Source organism: Anthonomus grandis, chromosome 3 (assembly GCF_022605725.1).
Source record: "Anthonomus grandis grandis chromosome 3, icAntGran1.3, whole genome shotgun sequence".
Taxonomy (NCBI): Eukaryota; Metazoa; Arthropoda; class Insecta; order Coleoptera; family Curculionidae; genus Anthonomus; species Anthonomus grandis.
The window spans coordinates 3,351,342-3,368,583 of NC_065548.1; the positions used below are offsets into that span (position 1 = coordinate 3,351,342).

General features: G+C 35.6%; 1 protein-coding gene across 13 annotated transcripts in view; it reads left to right on the plus strand.

Moving 5' to 3' along the window:
- LOC126733889 (bromodomain-containing protein 3-like) overlaps positions 1-17,242 on the plus strand; it is a 90,579-nt gene that overhangs the window by 15,516 nt on the left and 57,821 nt on the right. For 11 of the 13 annotated variants that reach the window (XM_050437330.1, XM_050437327.1, XM_050437326.1 and 8 more), the window contains 4 exons: positions 4,074-4,357; positions 9,774-9,908; positions 10,285-10,446; positions 14,503-14,750. In XM_050437330.1, the coding sequence (XP_050293287.1) occupies positions 4,074-4,357; positions 9,774-9,908; positions 10,285-10,446; positions 14,503-14,750 (829 nt within the window). The remainder of the gene's footprint in view (positions 1-4,073; positions 4,358-9,773; positions 9,909-10,284; positions 10,447-14,502; positions 14,751-17,242) is intronic. The other 2 variants (XM_050437331.1, XM_050437336.1) reach the window with 1 other exon arrangement.

A 17,242-nucleotide genomic window follows, 5' to 3' on the forward strand; every position in this document is an offset into this window, starting at 1 on the left:
GTATGCTGATGATATTCAATTATATCTCCCTTTAAGTGAACCTAAAGATTTGATCAGAGCGATTACAAAAATCAATGATGACTTGACTGACATTAATAATTGGGTGGAGCATAACTCTTTGTTGATTAACCCTCAAAAAACACAAGCAATTTTATTTCCTCAAATCAATATAGAAACTGATAATCTCATTATACATGTTAATGGGAGTGTGGTTGATTGGCAGAAAAAAGTAAAAAATCTTGGGTTATACATGGACCAACCAATAAAATTTGATTTTCATATTAATAATGTATGTAGACAGGCCTATTTTAAATTAAAATCAATTCACGAATACAAAAACATCCTCCCTGAAGAAACCAAAAAAAGACTTACAGAATCTCTAATTCTTTCAATTCCTAATTACCTAAACACTGTCTATGGACCATATCTCACAGACTATAATCAATTTAAATTACAAAAAATTCAAAACAGCTGTGCCAGATATGTCAGATGAGCATGTCAGTCAGCATGTTGTGGAACTTTTCACAACCAACATAAAGCAACGGCAATTAGAGCATAAAATCATTATTTCAGTTAAACCAAATTATTTAGTATAAAATATAGTTTGAATATTGCCAGGCATAATACAGAGTTTTTCAGATCGTGTTTCATATATCAAGCAGCTAGTTTATATAACAATATACCTGAGAATCTTAAAACATTAAGCTGTCCCTGTTTTAAAAAGAAACTAAAAGATTAGATCAGGAGTGGTAAGCTGTGATGAGTCAGCCTGTAGTAATTTAGTGATATATTATTTTAAGATATGTTATTTTTTTTTTAATTTTTGTACTGTGCTCAAAGCTTTTAACACTTTAACTGCCATGTGTATCCCATATTATACACAATAGATTGTCCCATATTGCCACGTGTATATTCTGGTATACACATACATTCAACAAATTTTTGCCGCGTGTATCCTCGAGTAGCACGCTTTACGTGCATTTCTTATGGGATATCGTTTAGCATGGCGTGGGGCAATGACAAAATGATACAATATTTTTTTTTTCGATTATTGTATTATTTTTTTTATTGCTTTGAAATAAAAAAACAGTTTTTAGTTTTGACAGTGGAACTTTATTTGAAACATTACATAAAAAACGAGAAAAAAAACACAGAAAAATGTAAATACACTACTGTGAGCCTAATTATTTATTTTAGGCAAAATATTGTGCCTGTTGAAAAAACATTCTAAACACAGAAACTTTTCAATGCATGACTCACATTTAGTTGTAACTTGCTTGGTTTTAGTTATAGCATATTTTCTGTCATGACTATTTTTATTTTTTTGATAGCATATAACACAACGGCTTTTTTTTCTACCTGAATTAGTTTGTGTACTGATGCAGATGGCTGATTAGGTGGAGCAATAGCTTTTCCCATGAATAACATCTTTAGGCACAATTTCGCCTTGAAATCGATAATACCTTCTTTTTTCATCCACACTCATATCAGAATCTTCCTCCCACATTCTACGCAACCTAGCTTGTTCTTCCTCGTATGTGTCCATTTCAACAACAAAAACACCGTATGTGGTATATGCGACACAAGAACTACAACACTGCACCACGTTCCAGACAAAAATCATGAATATTTGCGATTCGCAAAGACAGGATTTTTCCTGTCTAAACCGTGTATATCGCCGTATACACGCGGCGTAGAAAATATATATATATATACATATATATATATATATATATATATATTTAAAATTTCACTTCTACGCCACGTGTATATATTTTATACACTAGCACTAAGGGCATAATAATAATAAAACTAAAATTTATAACATATGAGTGGGTGTTACAGAGCCATTTTAAATAGTTTTCTATGAAAAAATAACCTTGGCGCACGTGACCCTTCCATTGAATTTGGCATGGCAGTTAAAGTGTTAAATATTGCCATGTATTTTAAAATTTGTCAGTATATTTGAAAGTGGATATTTTATTTGTTATTGCCTAATGGCTAAATCTTTATTGGTAATTGTTAAAATCCGCTCTGCGGATCTCTTACCTTTTGACATTTTTGTTAATAAAAGATATTTTATTTTATTTTTTATTGAAATCAGCTAAGCTCTTTGGATTTGATAGACCATCCTCAAGAGCTGCCCTGTGAAAACAAGTAAAAAGATTATGGAGTGACCAAATAAAAAAAATAACAATTACAGACTTGTCAATGATTGAAAGAAGATAACTGGCTAACGATTAAAATCAATTAAAAACTGAAATAAGACATAATAAATCACACAAGTATTGGTAGACAATATTAAAATGTCTCGTCTTGATATTCATCTCGGAAAATTAAGATCATGTTCTCGAAATGTTGTGGTCTATTAATTTTTAACTATTATATTAATGATATCTTCCAAGCAGTTGAGAAGCCTGTTTAATAATTAGAATAAGCAACGTTTTTATTTCAAGTGGTTTTTGAATTCGTCCAGGCAGTTGAGACGTTAAATTAAAACTTGTCAATAACTAAATTCAAATTCTCATCTTGTGGACAAACCATATTCATAATTACAAACTTAAAATATACAGACATTAAATTAAAACTTGTCAATAACTAAATTCAAATTCACATCTTGTGGACAAACCATATTCATAATTACAAACTTAAAATATACAATCATAAAGTTTCAATATGGTTCTATAGATTATGGTCAAAAAAAAATCAAAAACCAAAATAAAACTTACTAATATTTATTTACTAGAAAAACTACAAACATTTTATAGTAATTACATGTAAAGTAAACAATAATTAAAAGAAAGAAGAAAAAAAATTAAAACAGGATATAAAACAAAACTAAACCTAAGTACACTTTTTTTTATATTGCAACCTAAACCATGTCCTGATGCTCAAGCAATTTACCAATTTATTTGGCCTTATACTAAATATGTCAACATCTTCGAAGATACCCAAGACATTATTATAAATCCGTAACATATTATTTTTTGGAGACGTATTACAATTATTTATATAAAATAAATCCTTATTAGTTATTCTTAATCTAGTCTCTTTGGCACCTCAAAGAGAATATAATCAGTTAATTCATAATTTTTGTATTTAATACTGTTCACAATAAAAATATGAATAATACCGCCTGATTCTGTGTTCTAGTGCAAAGCACTTGGATCTCAAAAGTCTCCAACATTGCCCTGTATCATACCATGTATGGATACTACCTGACATACAAAAGTCTCAAAAAACGTTTCTGTATCTTTTCAATCATGTCCGAGTGGTCTCACAGGGGCGTTATAGAGTTTTATTATCGTGCCAATTTTGAAATACCTACTGTTTCATGTCACAAAACCCAAGGCACAGTAAGTCTTATTAAACTATTTCAGTGTAGTGACAGTTAAATCTTGTATTGCTCTTAAATATTACTCCCAAACCTTTGACAGCATTTTTTTTTCAATTTTGAAATTATCAAGGTAGTAATCTTTAATAAAATAGATTGTTTTGCGAGTATAAGTGACCACTGCACATTTTTTTCACATTAAGGGACATTTTGGTATGGAAAAAATGTTATATATTTGGAACTAATTGTAATTTTAACATTTAGATTTATTTTTATCTAAACATAAATGTAAAGAAATATTTACATGGCTAACGTAGTAAAAATTAAACATAACAACATGTATTTTGGTGGAAAATTAAAATACTTTAGATGCATTTATTATAGTGGTTTTATAAGGTTCACTTCCCTTTTTCTTTCTATTTTGGGAATTTATTAGTCAGCAAGGCTTGGGTCATATCCAATTGGTAAACACGATTTGTTTCATTGATAAAATCTGTTGGGCTCATTGGAATATTAAGTAAACGATTAACGTAACAATTAAATATTTCCAGAATAGTGTTTTTCTGTTTGACAAGTAAGTAATTTTTTATATTCGGTCACTCCATAACCATTTTACATGTTATCACACGACGGCTCTGAGGATGATCTAAAAGATCCAAAACGTTTAGCTCATTTAAATTAAAAATTATTACAGTGACATGCGGAACAACAATTAACTGGGATTTTTTTCCTGTAAAAGGTTCTGTAGGCCTGCCTTTGGGTACGGCCCCCCCGGTCACTGTACCCGGTAGTACAGCGACGACAACGATCGCTGCCGCCCCCAATAGCGTGCCCGCGTCCCCGTTGGCGCAAAGTACGACCGTGGGCGCGGCCGCCTCCGCTACCGCCGTCGCCGCTCCCACCGCCGTCGCCGCCGCCGCCGCAGCCCCTCCCAATTACGCCGCTCAGAGTATAGAGACACTCGGGGTGGTGCCTCACGCGCAGCCCGCCGTCAAAAGTAAAAAGGGCGTCAAAAGAAAGGTAGTAAGTCTGGCCATAGTTTTTTCTTCATATTTTATTAATTTTTCTTTGTTATTTTGGTTATTCATCGGTAAATTGTGCAAGCATCGTGTTTCATCATGATTTTGGATTTTTTTTAGAGATGCCTTTTGTCTTAATCTTGATTTGCATATTGAAAGTCAAATATATTTGTTACTTTTAATGAGATACCTAATTAAAGAAAAAAAATCCAATAAATTGTCATTATGCTGAGCAGTTCAGAGTGTCCCCGATTAAGTCGACACTATTGGAATTTTTGTTAATATTAGAATTAACCGATCTTATATCGTTTCTTTTTCTTACTATACTACGAGACGGAAATATTGGTCATTGACATCACAAACGACCAACAAGCAACACAACTAGAGTGGCTAGAAATAATGTTTAATTAATTCCCACTATACAAAATCGCAAAACAGTGACCTCGCTGATCTGGTCGAACGTTGTACTTAGTAAAACTTTGTGCGGCGCGCCGGTGCCAAGTTTATTACTTGTCTTTTTCTCTCGCGGTAAATGGAGCAGCAATCCGACGACCCTTTAATTTTAGCAGAATGGCAACGCCTAGCCAACATACCTGCATTTGTTGCTCTTTCATTCCATAGACGCGTTTGGGGGTTTTATTCTAATAAGACGAAGCTTCGTCAAGTTCTGGTCCGCCTGCTAAAAAAGCAAAAAGGAAATATTTGACTTCTGGCGAACATCAGTTAGTGAAAACTGTATTTATGAAAGCGTTCGTGCTAGAAATCCAGATTTGTCTGTTGAGAACGCGGCAGAATTATGCGGGAATTTAACAAAATTAAGTTCCAGGACAGTTTTTAGATGTCTTAAAGCTAAAGAAGAAAAGCAAGTGGAGACAAGAGGCAGAAAAAAGATTGTGCTAGATGATTACGTAAAATATGTCATTCGCCGGAAAGTGCACAGTTTTTATCTTTAGGAACAAGATACCAACAATAAAGAAAATTAAGACAGAACTTATTCGGGTATACCCCCCCGTATCGAATTTTTTCACCAAAAATTGATTTTTTTCGAAATCAAACTAAGTATACCAGCGTCTTATTTGGGTCACCTAGATTACGAAAACACCGGGTTATAACAGGATCCGAGCAGAACTAAGGGAATGAGAGCACTTTGAAAATCCTGAAAAAGTCGTTTTCGACGTCCGTTTTTGAGGCCAAAAATGGGCATCAAAAATGCGATATCTCAGCTATTAAAAGAGCTACGACCTTGCGGATGGTCTCGTTGGATTCAGAACGACGAAACTAAGACAAAACCGTTGGAATTTTCCCGATAGCTGCAATAGAAGCCGAGATATCGACCTTCAAAGTTTGGAATTTTTCATTTTTCGGGTATACCCCCCCGTATCGAATTTTTTCACCAAAAATTGATTTTTTTCGAAATCAAACTAAGTATACCAGCGTCTTATTTGGGTCACCTAGATTACGAAAACACCGGGTTATAAGAGGATCCGAGCAGAACTAAGGGAATGAGAGCACTTTGAAAATCCTGAAAAAGTCGTTTTCGACGTCCGTTTTTGAGGCCAAAAATGGGCATCAAAAATGCCATATCTCAGCTATTAAAAGAGCTACGACTTTGCGGATGGTCTCGTTGGATTTAGAACGACGAAACTAAGACAAAACCGTTGGAATTTTCCCGATAGCTCCCATAGAAGCCGAGATATCGACCTTCAAAGTTTGGAATTTTTCATTTTTCGGGTATACCCCCCCGTATCGAATTTTTTCACCAAAAATTGATTTTTTTCGAAATCAAACTAAGTATACCAGCGTCTTATTTGGGTCACCTAGATTACGAAAACACCGGGTTATAACAGGATCCGAGCAGAACTAAGGGAATGAGAGCACTTTGAAAATCCTGAAAAAGTCGTTTTCGACGTCCGTTTTTGAGACCAAAAATGGGCATCAAAAATGCCATATCTCAACTACTAAAAGAGCTACGACCTTGCGGATGGTCTCGTTGGATTCAGAACGACAAAACTAAGACAAAACCGTTGGATATTTCCCGATAGCTCCAATAGAAGCCGAGATATCGACCTTCAAAGTTTGGAATTTTTCATTTTTCGGGTATACCCCCCCGTATCAAATTTTTTCACCAAAAATTGATTTTTTTCGAAATCAAACTAAGTATACCAGCGTCTTATTTGGGTCACCTAGATTACGAAAACACCGGGTTATAACAGGATCCGAGCAGAACTAAGGGAATGAGAGCACTTTGAAAATCGTGAAAAAGTCGTTTTCGACGTCCCTTTTTGAGGCCAAAAACGGGCATCAAAAATGCCATATCTCAGCTATTAAAAGAGCTACGACTTTGTGGATGGTCTCGTTGGATTCAGAACGACAAAACTAAGACAAAACCGTTGGATATTTCCCGATAGCTCCCATAGAAGCCGAGATATCGACCTTCAAAGTTTGGAATTTTTCATTTTTCGGGTATACCCCCCCGTATCGAATTTTTTCACCAAAAATTGATTTTTTTCGAAATCAAACTAAGTATACCAGCGTCTTATTTGAGTCACCTAGATTACGAAAACACCGGGTTATAACAGGATCCGAGCAGAACTAAGGGAATGAGAGCACTTTGAAAATCCTGAAAAAGTCGTTTTCGACGTCCGTTTTTGAGGCCAAAAATGGGCATCAAAAATGCGATATCTCAGCTATTAAAAGAGCTACGACCTTGCGGATGGTCTCGTTGGATTCAGAACGACAAAACTAAGACAAAACCGTTGGAATTTTCCCGATAGCTCCCATAGAAGCCGAGATATCGACCTTCAAAGTTTGGAATTTTTTATTTTTCGGGTATACCCCCCCGTATCGAATTTTTTCACCAAAAATTGATTTTTTTCGAAATCAAACTAAGTATACCAGCGTCTTATTTGGGTCACCTAGATTACGAAAACACCGGGTTATAACAGGATCAGAGCAGAACTAAGGGAATGAGAGCACTTTGAAAATCCTGAAAAAGTCGTTTTCGACGTCCGTTTTTGAGGCCAAAAATGGGCATCAAAAATGCGATATCTCAGCTATTAAAAGAGCTACGACCTTGCGGATGGTCTCGTTGGATTCAGAACGACAAAACTAAGACAAAACCGTTGGAATTTTCCCGATAGCTCCCATAGAAGCCAAGATATCGACCTTCAAAGTTTGGAATTTTTCATTTTTCGGGTATACCCCCCCGTATCGAATTTTTTCACCAAAAATTGATTTTTTTCGAAATCAAACTAAGTATACCAGCGTCTTATTTGGGTCACCTAGATTACGAAAACACCGGGTTATAACAGGATCCGAGCAGAACTAAGGGAATGAGAGCACTTTGAAAATCCCGAAAAAGTCGTTTTCGACGTCCGTTTTTGAGGCCAAAAATGGGCATCAAAAATGCCATATCTCGGCTATCGTAAAAGCGACGACTTTGCGGATGGTCTCGTTGGATTCAGAACGACAAAACTAAGACAAAACCGTTGGATATTTCCCGATAGCTCCAATAGAAGCCGAGATATCGACCTTCAAAGTTTGGAATTTTTCATTTTTCGGGTATACCCCCCCGTATCGAATTTTTTCACCAAAAATTGATTTTTTTCGAAATCAAACTAAGTATACCAGCGTCTTATTTGGGTCACCTAGATTACGAAAACACCGGGTTATAACAGGATCCGAGCAGAACTAAGGGAATGAGAGCACTTTGAAAATCCCGAAAAAGTCGTTTTCGACGTCCGTTTTTGAGGCCAAAAATGGGCATCAAAAATGCCATATCTCGGCTATCGTAAAAGCGACGACTTTGCGGATGGTCTCGTTGGATTCAGAACGACAAAACTAAGACAAAACCGTTGGATATTTCCCGATAGCTCCAATAGAAGCCGAGATATCGACCTTCAAAGTTTGGAATTTTTCATTTTTCGGGTATACCCCCCCGTATCGAATTTTTTCACCAAAAATTGATTTTTTTCGAAATCAAACTAAGTATACCAGCGTCTTATTTGGGTCACCTAGATTACGAAAACACCGGGTTATAACAGGATCAGAGCAGAACTAAGGGAATGAGAGCACTTTGAAAATCCTGAAAAAGTCGTTTTCGACGTCCGTTTTTGAGGCCAAAAATGGGCATCAAAAATGCGATATCTCAGCTATTAAAAGAGCTACGACCTTGCGGATGGTCTCGTTGGATTCAGAACGACAAAACTAAGACAAAACCGTTGGAATTTTCCCGATAGCTCCCATAGAAGCCAAGATATCGACCTTCAAAGTTTGGAATTTTTCATTTTTCGGGTATACCCCCCCGTATCGAATTTTTTCACCAAAAATTGATTTTTTTCGAAATCAAACTAAGTATACCAGCGTCTTATTTGGGTCACCTAGATTACGAAAACACCGGGTTATAACAGGATCCGAGCAGAACTAAGGGAATGAGAGCACTTTGAAAATCCCGAAAAAGTCGTTTTCGACGTCCGTTTTTGAGGCCAAAAATGGGCATCAAAAATGCCATATCTCGGCTATCGTAAAAGCGACGACTTTGCGGATGGTCTCGTTGGATTCAGAACGACAAAACTAAGACAAAACCGTTGGATATTTCCCGATAGCTCCAATAGAAGCCGAGATATCGACCTTCAAAGTTTGGAATTTTTCATTTTTCGGGTATACCCCCCCGTATCGAATTTTTTCACCAAAAATTGATTTTTTTCGAAATCAAACTAAGTATACCAGCGTCTTATTTGGGTCACCTAGATTACGAAAACACCGGGTTATACCAGGATCAGAGCAGAACTAAGGGAATGAGAGCACTTTGAAAATCCTGAAAAAGTCGTTTTCGACGTCCGTTTTTGAGGCCAAAAATGGGCATCAAAAATGCCATATCTCGGCTATCGTAAAAGCGACGACTTTGCGGATGGTCTCGTTGGATTCAGAACGACAAAACTAAGACAAAACCGTTGGAATTTTCCCGATAGCTCCCATAGAAGCCGAGATATCGACCTTCAAAGTTTGGAATTTTTCATTTTTCGGGTATACCCCCCCGTATCGAATTTTTTCATCAAAAATTGATTTTTTTCGAAATCAAACTAAGTATACCAGCGTCTTATTTGGGTCACCTAGATTACGAAAACACCGGGTTATAACAGGATCCGAGCAGAACTAAGGAAATGAGAGCACTTTGAAAATCCTGAAAAAGTCGTTTTCGACGTCCGTTTTTGAGGCCAAAAATGGGCATCAAAAATGCCATATCTCAGCTATTAAGCCGAGATATCGACCTTCAAAGAATTGCTTAAAAATGAATTTTTTTATGGTCCACCCTGTAATAAAATTAACAAAAACAATAGACTTAAATTTAGAAAAAATTTGCTTTAAATCGAACCGGACTTTATACGAGTGTGATGTATGGTGTGTTTGTTGTGTTCCAGGCTGACACGACAACTCCGGCGACGACGTACGACTATTTACCATCTGGGGCGGATTCGAACTCCTCGTCGAACGCCAGTAAAATATCGAAAAGGCGGGAGTCCGGACGACAAATTAAAAAACCCCTTCGCACCCAGGTAAGTAATAATTTATAATTTACCTAAATCCACCAATTTCACTTTGTTGGCCAATTAATGGGCAAAACCAGAAGTAAGAATTTTAATTATACGAAATATACAAATCATGAGGACACAAATACGGAAAAGGGAGTCGTATATGTAAAGCGGGAGCTGTGATTTTAAGGCAGCTCCTATGAATTGTTACTTACTGAAAACCATAAGTAATGATTAAAAAAAGAAATAAATAAATTTGTTAACATGATGAACTTTATATATAGTGAGGCAGAAACGCCTGTGATAAAACTTAAACGAGCTTTTTAATACTGAATTTATCAGCGCTAATTCGATTAAATACATTTAAAAAAAATCGTGTATTATTTTTTTTTTTCTTTAGGAAATGGATGGTATGGGGCCCTACGGAGGAGCGGCGGCGTCGGGGGTGGCCCCATCTCCTGCGAGTCAAGCGGCAGCCGCCTTAAAATCTAAAGAGAAACTGAACGAAGCACTGAAGGCTTGCAATGAAATCCTTAAAGATCTCTTCTCTAAAAAACACTGTGTAAGTATCAGCATTAATATATTATTATAAAGTATTCAAGGTTTTCAAGGTTGAAATTCACGTTTTCTAGCTGCAATGAACCAATTAACCTAAATTCTGTTATTATTTATATGGTGTGTCCAGCGTTGCTGAGGAATGTGTTAACGGTTAAATGAGAAAAGTTTTAGGCAAATTGTATTTACAAATAGGCTTTTAAGATGTGTTAAAACGATCAAGGTAAATTTCTGTGGCATTTGGGAGATTTATGTTAACTCCAAAAAATGTTTTTCTTTGTTAACTTCACTAATAGAAATAATTTTTTATAAATTTTTATTTGATCCAACCATGATACGTACAGCATTACTAGTAAGTCGGTTATACTTTGGTAAAATATCGATAAGTCCTATTTGCTTAATATTTGTTTGGTATAATCATGTTTAAACCAAATATCGTAAAAATTATTTAGATCATTTTGTGTTATTCCCACTTACCATATTTCTACCAAAAAAGAAAAATCCGTTTTAATTAGTTGTTTTGTGAATTCTTCTATGTAAGTGGGATATAACATAAATGTAAAGTCCAGTGCAACGATATATTAGAATGGTCACCCGTCAAAACACCAGCATTTTACTTGTCAAACAATGTAAATAGAAGGTGGACGACATTGTTTGGCAGGTGGAATGCTGGTGTTTTGACGGGTGACCATTCTAATATATCTATTTATTTATTTATTTATTTATTTATTTCAATATACGGCAGAGCCAGTTTACAAAAACAAAATAGATAATACAAAATACTAGACAATATAGCAATATAAATACAATACTAGAATCAACAGGGCTAAAAACTTAGCACTATCCAAGGAATGTAGGTTAAAGTGTAAGATTATTTATTTTTGATTTGAATGACCGTGAGCCGCCGGAAAATGGATCCAAACTATTTTCATTAAAGAAACGCAAAGTCCTAGTCGGTGGAGAAAAAAACCCATAGTTGGCCGAATGAAAGGGTAAACGAAACAAAGAAGAGTTGATCCTTCTTTGATAGGTGTTAAAAGGAATTGCTTCCAAGATGGTAGGACAATGATATAAACCATTTAAGATCTTATAAAACGTTAAAGCATCAGAATAATGTCGTCTGACTTCAAGATTAGGAATATTAAATTGGACACTGATAGCATTATAGTCGATGTAATAATTACGAAAAATATTAACTTCAGCTCTATAAGCAAGGGATCTTAAGAATCTTCTTTGTACAGCCTCAAGGTGTTCAATATGAGAATCATAGTAAGGGGACCAAGTTACAGACGCATACTCAAGCAAGGAACGTACCAAAGAGTAATAATGTAATTTGAAACAATAAGGTGAAAGATGTACACTATTTCTAGTGATAAAACCAAGACTACGCATACTCCTGTTAATAATATCCAGAATGTGCGGCAAAAAAGTTAGCTTGGTATCAAAAAGAACACCTAAATCTTTAACTGTATCAACTGACTTGAGTTCGTTATTGTTGATTGTGTATTGATAATTAATAATTTTATTAGAACGACCAAACAAAATACATACACACTTCTTTACATTCAGTTCCAGACTATTGCTATTACACCACTCAGCAACACTATTTAAATCCAATTGAAGTAGCTCAGCATCAAGATATGACTCAATGGCTTTGTACAGTTTAAAATCATCAGCAAAAGCAAGATGTTTTGAATGAACAATTACATCACTCAAATCTTTTATGAACAAGTTAAAAAAGACCGGTCCAATATGCGAACCTTGAGGCACGCCTGAAGATACTTCAATACCATTAGAAATATAATTACTTATCCTGACCAACTGTGTGCGACCAGTCAAAAAACTGTGACAAAACTCGACCAAACTCCTACCAAGGCTCATAGCCCCAAACTTCTGAACCAGATGTTCATGACCAACCCTATCAAAGGCCTTCGAGAAGTCTGTGTACACACTATCGACCTGTACAGACCTCTCAAAAGCACCAATCAAATCATACTGGTAAGTCAACAGGTTAGTCACCGTAGATCTACCCTGACAAAAACCATGCTGATGATCACTAAGCAATCGTCTACAGTGCCACGAAAATCGCACAGAAAACAACCTGTCAAACAGCTTAGGAACTACAGACTGAATACACACACCTCTATAGTTACAAATATCAGTTCTATCCCCATTTTTACGAATTGGCGTTAAAAAGCTTACCTTCCAATAATCAGGAAATTTGCCTGATGTCAAGCAAAGATTGAAAAGGTGATGCAGAGGCTTACTCAGAGTGCACACACAGTTTTTAAGAAAAACAGATGGGATACCATCAGGGCCAAAAGAATGTTTGTTCGGAAGGCGTAAGATTTCATCAAATATGTCCAATAAAGAAAAAGAGATGCGATTAAAACCAGACTGTAATCAAATTTATAATCAGGAGCCTTGCGGACAGGTTGCCTGTATGTAGTTTCAAAATACCTAGCAAATAAGTTTACAATATCTTGACCATTACTAGCAACCTCGGCTTCCATATGCATGCTATTGGGGTATGAATCAGACCTACGTTAATCTATTGATGTGTTTCCAAAATGAAGAAGGATCATGAGAAATTTCAATATTTAATCTTTCAATATATGACCTAAAACATTCATCACGAAGAGTTTTACATTTATTCCTCAAATTTGAAAAATTAACATAATCCATGGGATTCTTACTATTTTTGAATTTTGTGTGAGCAATCTTTTTTTGAATAACAAGATTCTGTAATTTTCTACTAAACCAAGTGGGAAAATTAGATGATTTAAAATGTTTAATTGGAACAAACATCTCAATAGCAAAATAGAGAGCTTTGTAAAAAATATCAATGCATTTATTAATATCCTTCTGATTAAAAGCAGTATCCCAATTCATGCAAGCAAGGTAATTATTAATGGCAACAAAATCACAGTTTACAAAATCATAATAATAAACATCATACTTAAGACTAAAATCACAATTAATAGGAATACTTATTTCATAAGCAGGATGGTGGTTTAATGCCGGTGATAAATTTTCAGTAGCATATGTGACTAACATTTGACAAACTTGAGAAAAACAGATCAAGAAATGTACCAAACAAATTTGGCAAGCCATTCACCTGCTGTAAGATTAAGATAGTTACAACAATTACATAGCACATTTGCAGATGTTATAGACTCAGCCGTCTCAACATGCAGTCCGTTCACAGAGTTCCTCCATACCGCATGTGGCAGATTAAAATCACCACAAAATAGAATATCACAACTAGTATGAACACTCACAATTCATGGATGTAGAGGCAAATTCCTCATAAATTGATAAAGGAGAAGCAGCAGGGATGTAGACAGCACCAAAAATGATATTCTTGTCACTGCATGATACAAGCACAAAGATGTGTTCCAGGGTTGAATCACTGGTCTGTAATAACCTGGCTTTAAAACATTTACGAACAGCAATCAAAGTGCCACCACCCCTTTGCCTCCCTGTATTTGTGTAACTTCGATCCTGACGGAAAATATTGAAGTCATTGAAGTCATTGAATATATCGTTGCACTGGACTTTACCAAATTTTTTTTCCAGTGTATTTGTACTTATCATAATGACTCGTTTATACTCGTTCGTCGTCGATTGATTTGTCAATTGAGACTTCTACCCACACAATTGTTGTAAAAACAAGATCTAAAAAGTGCCCATATGACTTAGGAATATAATTTATTTGTGACATGTTAGCATAATTGCAAACTATGCACAGACAATTAGCTGCGGTTGCTGATTGCAAACTGTCTACACATAACTCTCCAATACACTTTCCCATTCTATATGACCAGAAATTAATCGACAATAAATAAAGTATTGTCTCGGGACAGTCTGATATGATCACCTTAAACTAGTTTAGACAAAATTGCCTAAAACTTGCTCGAACAGTCTCCGAGATCCTATATACTAACATACCAATTCAATACAATTTTTTTTTTAATTTTATAGAAATTCTTATACAATTAGTCGTTGTTGGGGTTCCCTGTAGTAAAATATCGGTTTTTCACCGTTGCGGGCTCTTTTACAGAGTTACGCGTGGCCGTTTTACAAGCCGGTGGACGCGGAACTGCTCGGCCTCCACGACTATCACGACATCATCAAGAAACCGATGGATCTCGGCACCGTCAAGCGGAAAATGGACTCGCGCGAGTACCGTTCCGCCCAGGAGTTCGCCCAGGACGTCAGACTCATTTTTACGAATTGCTATAAGTACAACCCCTCCGATCATGACGTGGTCGCCATGGCGCGGAAGTTACAGGATGTCTTTGAAGTCAAGTGAGTTTTACGGTCGTTAGTGTTTAGCGAAATTAGACGTGGTCTTTTAGAAGCATCTACCAGTTCTAATTATGTACTTTTAGTCATATATTACGCACATTTGTTTACACAAGTCAATTAAATTTAAAGAATTTAATTGTATAAAACTTTAATTTCGAGTATCGATCAAAGTATGTCACAAATCTATATCGCAGTATTGCTATTCACCTCATTCATTAATTTTAGTTCACTAATTTTACATTGTAGACGTACATACTCTAACCACATACAGTACAAATATAAGCATTAATTCCACCATATAAAAACGAAAAATAAAAAATTAAATCGAGCGCCTCCTCATGATGCCACATGCTAGGCATGGATAACTACAGATCCATTCAGAAAATCCTCCATTTTATAGATTGCACTCTTGCATGAGGCAGATTTAATTACCTGGACAAATCTTTTAAACTCAAGCCTTTGAACATTTCTGGGTATTTTATTGAAAAAAAAAGAGGCAAGATAGTCGACACCGATATCCCCATCATTGGGGATAAAATAGGTGTGAAAATAAATTCTCCAACTTACTCTTTATATATTTAATACATATTAAAATGTATAGAGCTAGCAATTTGAATATTCTTTCTGTGTTTGCATAATGACCCCTGAGTTGTAATGAGACATAAAGAAAGAGTGGTGTGCTAATAAGAGTGATTGTCTAGGTTATTCAATTTAGAAAGTCAAGAAATTATTGCGACTTTCCCATAACAAAATTGAGTCACAACTAATGTCTCTTGCCTGGCATATTTCTTTATATTGCTAAACATTCTTTGTGTTTTAGTATCATTCAGTGACATTTCATTTGTGACAGACCGCTCACTTGCCAAATGGTGTCTTACGTCTGTAATTGGTCTAGTAATGTCCAAAAATGTATTTTTACAAAAAATCCAGTTTGTTTCTGTAAGGTGAGATCCAGTAGAAATTCTAAAAATTGTCACGGCACTTTTGACCCGAAATTGGTACAAATGTCACATAGATCGTTATGAAATGATGTCTCTCGTCCGTAATTGGTCTAGTCACGTTCAAAAACTAATTTTTTCAAAAGATCTAGAATGTTTCTATAATGTGGGATATGGCAGAAAGTCAAAAAACGCACTTTTGAGCCCTAAATCAGTATAAATGTCACTCAGAGATCCAGAATTCATAAACGATCGCTATGAAATGATATCTCGCGTCTGTAATTGGCCTAATCACGTCCAAAAAATAATTTTTCCAAAAGATCCAAAATGTTTCTAGAAGGCGAGATGTGGTAGAAAGTCAAAAAACCCACTTTTGACCGCCAAATCGGTATAAATGTCACTCGGAGATCCACAATTCATGGACGATCGTTATGAAATGATGTCTCTTATCTGTAAGTGGCCTAATCGCGTCCAAAAAACAATTTTTCCATTAGATTCAGAATGTTTCTGTAAGGTGAGATGCAGTAAAAATTCGAAAAAGGCACTTTTGACCCATAAATCGATATAAATGTCACTCAGAGATCCAGAATTCATGGACGATCGTTATGAAATGATGTCTCTTATCTGTAAGTGGCCTAATCACGTCCAAAAAATTATTTTTTTAATAGATTCAGAATGTTTCTGTAAGGTGAGATGCAGTAGAAATTCGAAAAAGGCACTTTTGACCCATAAATTGATATAAATGTCACTCGGAGATCCACAATTCATGGACGATCGTTATGAAATGATGTCTCTTATCTGTAAGTGGCCTAATCACGTCCAAAAAATTATTTTTTCAATAGATTCAGAATGTTTCTGTAAGGTGAGATGCAGTAGAAATTCGAAAAAGGCACTTTTGACCCATAAATTGATATAAATGTCACTCATAGATCCACAATTCATGGACAATCGTTATGAAATTATGTCTTCCGTCTGTAATTGGTCTAGTCAAACCAAAAAAAAAAAAAAAAATCCAAAATATGCAGATTCTTTCTATAAGGTGAGATGCGGTAGATCCCGTCAAAAAAAGTACTTTTGATCCTCAAATCGGTATAAATGTTACTCAGATCCACAATTCATGGACGATCGTTATGAAATGATGTCTCTCGTTTGTAATTGGCTTAGTCACGTCCAAAAAATAGTTTTTTAATCCGCTCACTTGCCCCTTGCTATACTTGTTTCTACTTCTTTACCATTCGGATTTTTCATCAAGATTGTAGCATCATCAGCAAATTGTACTAAGTTCTGCCTCCGCCCTAACTAAGATCATTGATATAAATAGCAACCGGCATGAATGTAACACTATTCATGCCAGTTACTCAAATAAGATATAAGAAGCTTGATACTAACAGGATCAAAATTATATTGCTGAAGCTTTGAGATAAGGAGACCATGGGATAAACAGTCAAATGCTTTTGTTAGGTCGCAGAAAACTGCACCCACAAGGCCTCTACATTTAGTGCCATTTATAATCTTTTCAACTAAATAAATAAGGGCATCGGTTGTGGATTTTTT